Here is a 9,299-nt window from a genome sequence, read left to right on the forward strand (position 1 = left end):
GGCTGGGCAGGGCCGGGAGGCTCAGAGCCACCTGCTGCCACTTTGCCCAGGACCCTGCTCCCCAACGCCTGCCCTGCTGGGGGACTAGCACTCCCCCCGCCCATTCCTCAACCCCAGAGCTCGACGTCCGAAAACACGCAAATGCCTCACAGAGCTGACACGGCTGCAAAGGGCCTGGTTCTTCCCACCTTTATCCAGCTGCGTGCGCCACACGCAGACCAAACAGGGCTCAGACATGGATGAGACACACCGCGTGCAGGGACCGGGGACGAGCTGGACACCGAGCTACAGCACTGGCCGTGACATGGGCCTGCTGCACGGAGTCAGGTGGGCACGGGGGTGCCTGCTTCAGCAGCGTCTCCGGCCACTGACTCCCTGCTGGGAACGTCTCAGCCATTTACACAGCGGATCCAAAACACCCGCGCAAGGGCAAAGGCATCTGCAACCGCCTGGACTCCCCCAGCAGCCTCAGAATAGCAGCTGGGCTTTGGCCCATGCTGGCTGCAGGGCCTGAACACACAGAGCCTTGCCCGGTGGGATTCAGAGGGGCCCTACCCAGTCCGACAGCCACTGCCAGGGCAGGATATCGCGCCGGGAACGGGGGAGCTGAGGAGGTTGAGGCAGTGGCACCTTCCTGCCATCCCAGCCCCTCTCTCCTCTGACACCCCCACAGGAGCGAGGCCAGCTCTGCCCTGAGTGGCCTCCCACTCACGGCCTGCTCCTCTGGAGCCTGGCGCACAGCTTCGGGTCACACCAGCAACTGGGTGACAGGAAGAGGATTTCCCATGGGAGAATACAAGCTGCATCAAACAATTGATGGAAGAAAAAAACCCAACCAGGATCAGACTAACATGCCGTCAGGGCCACACTGCCCTGAGTAACTGGGATCATTACAGGAAGGAGACAGGGGAGGAAAATAAAATTAAGGGTGGAGACGAGCAGCACGATGAGGGGAGCCTGCGTTGGGAGGGCAGGGGTTCAGATCCAACCTCTGACTGGGCAGGAGATGGTGCCCAGTCCCAACCCCACACCCCGGGCATCCTCCAGGGTGAGCCGTGCAGAGGCCCCAGTCACATCCTCCCTCTACAAGGCACTGTGGTCATAGAAAAATTCACATAAAAACCAGTACAAATGCACACGGCTCCTAGCGCAACTCCTCTCAGGGAGCCAAGGATCCTTGCTCCCAGGACCAGGCCGTCGAGGCCCGGGACGGGTCAGGTCAAACGCACGTGGGGGTGGTACTGATGATGCTGCTGACCGTCAGGTGCTGGCTGTGGCCGTTCGGGCACTTGGGGCCGTTGTCCGCCTTGCAAAGCACCTGGGAGAGGATCTTGCGGAAGGTGCAGCGGAAGTCCTGGATGCGGTAGGCATAGATGACGGGGTTGACGACGGAGTTGGTGTGCGACAGGATGATGGCTGTGTACATGATCCACTCGGGCCTGCTGTGGCTGAAGCCCTTGAAGTAGGTGAGGCAGTTCAGGATGTGCAGGGGCAGCCAACAGAAGGCAAAGAGCCCCATGATGATGGCCAGGGACTTGGCCGCGTGCACTTCCCGCTGCAGGGTGGTCCGGGAGTGGCCCATCAGCTCCATCTGCCGCAGCTGCTTGCAGGCCACCATGAAAATCTTGATGTAGATGCCCAGCATGATGGCAAGAGGGAGCAGCACGCAGCCGAAGAAGTTGAAGTAAACCATGTAGCTCATGGTGACCACGTTCTCAAAGAGGCAGAAGACCTGGCAGGGCTTGTGGCTCTCCCTGGCCACCGCCGACACGTTGGTCATGTTGGGGCAGCCACCCATGGCATTGTTCCAGCCCATCAGCGGGATCAGCCCGATGGCGAACGACAGGAGCCAGAGCACGGCGATGATGCCTCGCACCCTCTTCCCCGTCACCAGGCTCTTGTACCTGGGGGCCGAGAAGAGCACAGCTGTGGTGAGCAACACACACCAGTCCCAGCGCCGACAGCCTCAGCTGAATGAATGGGCAGGGAAACAGCTACCCCCCCGCCCTGCAAAGCCCACGGGAGCCAGCCCGCACGTGCCACCGAGCCTGAGCCCAGTGCTGCCAGGCGCCAGCTGACACCGCCTTGAACAGGGCCGAGCTCTCGCCCCCCAAACCTCCGGCTTCCCTGCAGCGTCGACAACGTAGGGGCCCAGATGCATTTTAAAACCCTGTTGGGCCCTTTGTCAGCCTGGCCCTGCTGCTGCTGCCGCCCAGCCAAAGTCACGGGCGACAGATCCATGAAGAGCAGAACGGGCAGCACCCGGACGCCGCTAACCCAGAGCTCGCGGAGGCCAGGGAAGGTAATGAGCCCTCAAGATGCACCTGAGCCGGTGCTCTCCCTCCTGCCCATGCTGGAGCCGGGATGCTGGGCTGGAAGCACAGGGTCACAGACGGGGACTCTGCACCTCGGCCTAGTCCTGCCCGAGCGCCAGGCAGCCGGCACGGGGTGCACACCTGAGGTGCGAGGCTCCGGTGACAAAGCAGAGGCGCCCAAGGCAGCACCAGCAAGTGCCCGGGGCCCAGCCGCAACCATCGCTCCTTCGCCATTGCCGTTTGCGCTCACGTTCGCTGCTGCCTGGGCCGGGGGCCGGCTGGCCGTTGCGGGGCGGCTCTGCTGAGCCCGGCCGGGGGAGGCGAGGGCGCGGGGCCAGCAGTCAGTAATCCAGCCGCGCTGGTGCAAGAGCCAGAAAGCCGGCTCCCAACCGGCAGGAACTGAGTCATCTCCGGCGCGGGCTCCCGCGGTGACCCTGCAGCCTGGAGGGCTCTGGACAAGCTGGAGGCCCCAGTCCCAACTGGGGCACGCGGTGGGACAGCGCTGCAGGGCTGCGGCATCTGCCCTTGTGCTCCCTGGAGGAGCCACCCCATCTCCCACCACAGAGGCCCCTCGTCTGGGCATGGCCAGACCGGCTCCCCCATCTCGCATCCGCCTCCGGCGCTGCTCCCTTCCAGCATCCGCGACCCCCCAGCTCCTGTCCTCACAGCACATGTTTCCATGTTTCCATTTCAGCTCCCGCCTGCCCCTCTGGCCTGTCCGGCTCCTGCTCGTGGAGCACGTACCCTCAGCCCTGCCAGAGCCTGAATTATGCCCGATGACGACGCTGGCCTGAGGCCTCCGAGCTCAACTGCTGAGTAAATAACGGCGGGTTAGCGCAGGGCAGAGCCCACATGGCCTAGCCAGCTGGTGAACGGCGCGTCGCGAGCCCATGCTACCAGTTGGGGGAGGCGAGCCGAGCCGCTCAGCACATGGCACCTCCCGCTCAGCTGGTCTTTGTGGCGTGGCGGGGATCCCCGTGCTAGGGCTTGCACAAGCACAAGGAGCAGGGACCCAGGTGGAGCCCACAGGGGCTCTCCCCCAGCACCGCACTGATCCCACCTTCTGTGCCCTTCGCACCGGGTTCCCAGCCCCGCTGGGGTTGCCTGCCCACCAGCACCAGGGCGGTCATTTGGAGCTTGCATCACCGTGGTGGCTGGGCCTGGGGCTTTTTCCCTGCAGCCCCCTGTCCCCTGTGAGATGCCCATGGGTAGCAGAGGGCAGCGCAGCGGATGGACCTGGGGGAGCCCAGAAGCCAAAGGGTGGCCAGAACCAGCCATCTGGTCCCAGGCCGCAGAGAGGTGGCACACACACCCGCCCTCACGGAAAGGAGCAGCTCCAAGCCTCCGTGCTGGCGAAGGGAGATGCAGCCTGCCCCGACACGCTCGCCCTCTGCACCCGCAGAGGCAACACCCCCCTGCCCTGCCCACGCAGCACAGCCCTGCCCTGCGGCGCGGCGCAGTGCACACGGAGGGGCGGGGGCTGCAGAGGCAGTGCAGCCCCGGTGGGTATCGGCAGCAACACCACCGCGAGGGTTATCAGCAGCACATGCCAGTCCCCCGAGCCTGCCAGTGGCTTCAGGGCAGCACATCTGGAGGCACAGCTGGCGCCACTAATTCCTGACAGCTCTCAGGCCAGAGCTGCCTGCTGCACCCCGAGCCCAGGGCGGCGGTGCCTGGAAGGGCTGGTGGGCAGCACAGGGCCTGGCTGAGCTGGGTGTAGGAAGAGGCCTGGGTAGAGCAGGGACGGGGGATTCAGCTCTGTGCAGCTGCGGGGCGACCAGGACTGAACGTGGCCAATAGTTTTGGGCAAAAAATGGGGCACAGTCCTTTGAAAAACGAACACCTGGTGCTTTTGAAATGTCTTTGCAAACAACTCTGCCCTTCATGGTGGGAGCGGGCGGTTGCCATTTAAGACCAGACCTGCACTCTGGGGAGAAGGTTTCAGGGGCCGCAGACCCCAGCTGGCAGTGCCCAGCATGCAGCCCGTGGCTCGTCCCTTGACCGCGCTCGCCACGTCTTTGCCTTGCCAGAGAAGCTGGAGAAACGTCTGTTTCTGAGGCATCAAAACTGATTCCCCGCACGGCGGAGTGGCAAAGCCCAGTCGTCCTCCCGCAGGTATCGCGCCACAGCCTGCGCGATTCCCGCACAGCTGTGACTGGGCGGCACGGTGACTCAAGGAGGGGACCCTGCCTGGCACCCGACGTCCATGCCCTGACTGCAGACGGGAGCCCTGCCACCCTGCCACGTGCAGCCGGATGGCATCAGCTTCCTCTGAAAAACTGCAGCTTCCTCGCCTTGCAACTGTGCTTCCCCCCGCTCCCACACGCCACGCTCACCGCTCCCGCGGGGCCCTGACCACGCTGCGGGCGGCACGGAGCAAGGACAGGCCGCGGGGCACGGGGCTCAGTCAGAGCAGACGGGAGAAGGGAGGCGGGCTCCCGCCCTGCCCGAGTCGCTCAGGACAGGCGGAGCGGCGAGGAGGTTGGAGAGTCAAAGCCGTCGGGAGGAAACGCTGGGTTTCTTCCCCCATGCAATTCAGCCACAGGAAGCCCCGGAGGTTGGGACAGTACAGGCGGCACGTGAGCCGGGCGTTTCTGGAGACACGTCAGAGAGGAAACGAGGGTTAAACCAGCCCGAGGTAAACGAAGCCACTCGCTCCTCGTGGAGCCGAAGCTAGAGCCGGGGTTTAGGGTTTCTGTTGTTTCACCCCAAAAAGCCAGCCGGATTTTGGTGGCACTGTGCCTTTGCCCTGACTTGTCAGGCCAGGCGCTGGAGGGAGGACGCTGGAGGGAGTTTGCTTGACACCGACCCTCTGACAGCTGCACGAGAGGGACAAACCCCCCAGCCCCGCAGCTGCCGGCAAACCGCTTCCCTGGCAGCAAAGACCGCCCAGCGCCCGGCACGCGCCCTTCTCAAAGCCCGCACCTCTCCCGCACTTTCCTCTCTAGCTTTCTGCGTCCCCGTCTCCAGCCTCCTTAGAGGAGCAGCAAATGGGCTGAACTCGAGCAGCCAGTCGGGCGAGTCGGGAGCTGGATTATCCAAGGGCCGCGGCCAGGCTGAAGCGGGAGGGAGCCTCACACCTCCTCCCTGCCAGGGTTTGCCAACCAACGCTGCCTTCAGCTGCCAGGCCTCCGCGTACTTCCACGCCCAAGCCGGCAGGGACGCAGTCCCTGAAGTGGCAGCGTTGCACTGGCAAGGTACCTGCGTGCGCCCTGCACCGAACGGTCATCCGGGGGCACCCCTGCGAGGGTGACCGCTGCAGGGCCCCATGGTGGGAAGGCTGCTCCCCGCTTTCCAAAACACACCACGGACTCTCACTCCCCGCACGCGGCCTGCCCACGGACATTCCTCCGTGCAAAGACGGAGATCCCGCCATGCCCTGCGCTGCTGCCGGGACCGGGAAAACAACCCTGGCTCCCACCTCCGGGCCGTAGGGGAACCGCGGTCGCGAAGACGTCCGTGCAGAGGGGAAGGCGGCAGAGGTGATGCGCAGTTTTACAGGACAGCAGCGGAGACCAACAGGAAACAAGGGGCCGTCGCATCCCGCGGGGCAGCATCGGCCTGCCCCGTCCCACCAAACCGGCTGCCCAGCGAGGAGGAGAGAAAAGGGGGAGGAACGATTTGCTTTCCTACCAGCTGTTAAAAATACCCCCCGCGGCAGGCGAACACCGGCTCGGCTGCGCCTCTGCTCAGGCGGAGACTGAACCCCGCCGCCCCCCGCCAGGTCCCTTCCAGCCAAACACAAAATTGGGGGTCTGAGGCGAGGAAGTTCTCCTGGACGGCCCGTGCCGCCACGTCTCGCAGGGAGGGGGTGGGCTTCATGGCACAGCACACCAGAAAAAAGCCAGGCTGCCTTTTAGCCCCTCTGGAGCTGGTAGATCCACTTCGTGGAGCGAGAAAGAAATACGCAGAATAGGCAATAAATCATTATCTCGGGCCAAAGGCAATTTCCTCTGCTTACCCTGCAGCAGGTAGCAGGTAAACGATTAGCCAGGTTCGCGCAGGCCGGCAGCCCTGAAACCCCCTAAGCCCGTCGCCCTCCCGAAGGCGCCGGCGCCGCAGGCCCGTTCCCGGAGAGGGGGCGCGCTGCGGGCTGTCCTGCTCGGCATCTCTCTGGCACTGCCCTCCCATTACAGCCGCACGGCCCTACCTGACGGGGAATCACGTTTGCCAAACGCACCGACACGCTCTGATGTACCGGAAGAGGGCCGGCGGGGGTCGCCTCGTTCAAGGCCGCCGCATCGTCATGGGAATCCTGGCCACCAAAGCAAGGCCCTGGGTGGATACACTGCAACGATGCAGCTGGGCACCCCCAGCCCCCGGGCACATGGCTCTCTCTCTGCCAGCTCCCCCCGTGCTAAGGTGCGGCCATGCCAGCTCTGCGACAGCTCGAGGCTCGCTACGCTTGTGACCTTAGGACCCGGCTTTGGTGGCACTTTTCCAGCGACTAGGAAGCTGTGGCACCGTTTGAACCCCGCTCACAAGGCCCTTTGGCCCAGCGCATGACACTGCCCCTCTACACAGCCCGTGACAAGTTTCTCTTTCACATGATCCCATCCCGACCGGAGGAAGCCTGCTGACAGCGAGGAAGGAGAGATCTGCTCCAGGTTTCCCGGTTTTGCATCTCCTCCCTGCTCCGGCGGCGTCTTTCTGTTAACCTTGCATGTATGCGAGTGCTCCCAGCACCGCTCTGCCCAGCACGGGCAGCCTTTCCAGCCGCTCGGGGCTGGGGCTAGAGCCCGGGGGGCCCGAGCTCTGACCAAGGTGACTCACCGCAAGGCCGCTCGCAACCTGACTCGTGCGGCAAGTGGGAGCTTTGGCCGCGATCCAGCTCTTGGCTGAGAAATGGACGCACACAAACAGCTCGGCTCTTGCTCGGGGGCCGAAACGAGCCGCCGGGTCGCTACGAGCCACAGCCCCTCGGCTTTTACGGCCGTATGCACCGACAACAGGCCCCTCCGGCTGCCCTGGGCCAGACCCGTCCCCCCAGGAGAGCAGGCAGGGCGGACGGGACCCCGGAGCCAGCTCGTGCCCCGCTCGCCCCCACCCAGGGGCGCCCGGTGCCCCTCCTCTCCTCACCTGAGCGGGATCCTGATGGCCAGGTACCTGTCCACGGCCACGGCCAGCAGGCTGAAGATGGAGCTCTGGGTCAGCACCAGCACGAAGCAGGCCAGGAAGAGGCAGCTGTGGAAGTCGGCGCGGAAGCCGATGCTGATGGTGATGGCGAAGGGGATGGCCAGCGCGCCCACGCCGATGTCGGCCACGGCCAGCGACACCAGCAAGTAGTTGGTGGCCGTCTTCAGCTGGCGGCTGGTGGCCACGGCCCAGCACACCAGCACGTTGCCCGCGATGGACAGCAGGGCGATGAGCAGCTCCAGCGCGATGTACGGCCTGTTCATGGCGAGGCGCTGGGGCGCGGCGGGCGCCTCCCCGGGGCCGCAGCCTGGCAGCAAGGCGCAGCCATCCGCGCCGCTCGGCGGGGCTCCGTGCCGCGCGCGGGTCCCCTCCGGCTCTGCCCCGCGGCACGGCCGCACCGGCCTGCCCGGACCAGAGAGAGCTGAAGGGGCAGGGCAGGGCAGGGCAGGGCAGGGCGCCAGTCCCTGCCGCTGCCCGGCGCCGCCCGCACCCCCCCGCCCCGGTCCCGGTCCCGGTCCCGGTCCCAGCCCGCACCCCCCCGCCCCGTCCCGGTCCGGTCCCAGGCCGCACCTCTCCGGCCCCGGCCCCAGCGCCGCCCGCACCTCTCCGGTCCGGTCCCAGCCCGCACCCCCCGGCCCCGGCCCCAGCGCCGCCCGCACCTCTCCGGCCCCGGCCCCAGCGCCGCCCGCACCTCTCCGGTCCGGTCCCAGCCCGCACCTCTCCGGCCCCGGCCCCAGCGCCGCCCGCACCTCTCCGGTCCGGTCCCAGCCCGCACCCCCCGGCCCCGTCCCGGTCCTAGCCCCAGCGCCGCCCCCGGCCCCGTCCCAGTCCGGTCCCAGCCCGCACCTCTCCGGCCCCGGCCCCAGCGCCGCCCGCACCTCTCCGGTCCGGTCCGGTCCGGTCCGGTCCCAGGCTACACCTCCGCAGTGCCGGCGCCCCCGCCCGGCCCCGGCGCACCTCGGGCGGTGGCGGGTCCCGTCGCCGCGGCCGCGGCTTTATGCGCACATGGGCGCGGGCGCGGGGGAGGCGCCCGGCTCGCTACCGTATTGTGGCGCCGAGCAGCGCCGGCCGCGGGAGTGCGGGCGGGGCGGGGCGGGAGCCGGGCGAGGCGCTGGCGGCGCCGCGCTCCCTGCCCCCGGGCCCGTCCCAAGCCCCCCGCTGCCCGCCGCCGCGCTCGGCTCCCTTGGCAGGCCAAGACGGCGCGCCCCCGGGCTGCGGCCGGCGCAGGGGCCCTCCCGGGGCCGCGGGAGCGCCGGTTGCCTTGCCCGCGGGGTGCGGGCAGGCCGCGCGGACACACGTCGCGGCGGGGAAGGGCGCCCAGGCTGGAGCGGGGAACAGAGCACAAGCGCGTGGAGAAAACCCGCTCCAGGAGCCCAGCACGGAGCTGGGACAGGGTGCAAGGCAAGGGGGAAAGATCCAAGAAAAACCGTAAGAAATAAGGAGCAAGGGGCTCCCGTTGCAGAACTTGAGGCTGGATCTTAAGAAAAACCCTCACGAGGAGGGTGACAAGGCACAGGAAGAGGTCGCCCAGAGCGGTGGCAGATCCCCCTCCTTGGAGGTCTTTAAGGCCCAGCTACACGCAGCCTGGGCTGGGATGATGCAGCTGGGGCTGGGCCTGCTCGGAGCAGGGCGTTGCACTAGACGTGCCCTCCCCAGCTCCCTTCCACCTGCAGCTTCTGAGTCCAGAGCCCAGGCCTGCAGAGGCCATCGCCATTCGGCAGCTGGCTGTTGTCCGGCAGCTCGCCCGCGGCGCCTGCAGCCCGAGACAGCCCGGGGGCCGAGGTTGCAGGACAGACAGGTGCGCAGGTGGGGCAGCAGCGGGTAGGGCGGCTGCGCTTCGCAGTGCCA

General features: G+C 66.8%; 1 protein-coding gene across 3 annotated transcripts; it reads right to left on the reverse strand.

The window, feature by feature from the left end:
* Nucleotides 1–174: 174 nt before the first annotated feature.
* ADORA2B (adenosine A2b receptor) lies at nucleotides 175–8,555 on the reverse strand. Of its 3 annotated transcripts, none has more exons than XM_090025803.1 (3): nucleotides 8,330–8,555; nucleotides 7,395–7,853; nucleotides 175–1,904 (listed from the first exon to the last, which is right to left on the reverse strand). In XM_090025803.1, exons 2-3 carry the CDS (start codon nucleotides 7,712–7,714, stop codon nucleotides 1,220–1,222), a joined length of 1,005 nt encoding a protein of 334 aa, XP_089881929.1. In that variant the 5' UTR covers nucleotides 7,715–7,853; nucleotides 8,330–8,555; the 3' UTR covers nucleotides 175–1,219. The 3 variants fall into 3 exon arrangements, with proteins under 3 accessions (XP_089881929.1, XP_089881932.1, XP_089881930.1); XM_090025806.1 differs by lacking the exon at nucleotides 8,330–8,555 and adding an exon at nucleotides 8,054–8,073; XM_090025804.1 differs by lacking the exon at nucleotides 8,330–8,555 and adding an exon at nucleotides 8,022–8,046.
* Nucleotides 8,556–9,299: the final 744 nt, after the last annotated feature.

The sequence above is a fragment of the Crocodylus siamensis genome, chromosome 13 (genome assembly GCF_052110815.1).
Source record: "Crocodylus siamensis isolate JL-2025a chromosome 13, ASM5211081v1, whole genome shotgun sequence".
Taxonomy (NCBI): domain Eukaryota; kingdom Metazoa; phylum Chordata; order Crocodylia; family Crocodylidae; genus Crocodylus; species Crocodylus siamensis.

What these genes read in the sequence shown, in the direction of transcription:
- ADORA2B (XM_090025803.1), bottom strand. Translation starts at nt 7,714, where the DNA reads ATGAACAGGCCGTACATCGCGCTGGAGCTGCTCATCGCCCTGCTGTCC. An exon ending in GCCATCAGGATCCCGCTCAG is followed by an intron (nt 1,905 to 7,394) that starts GTGAGGAGAGGA and finishes CTCGGCCCCCAG; the next exon opens with GTACAAGAGCCTGGTGACGG.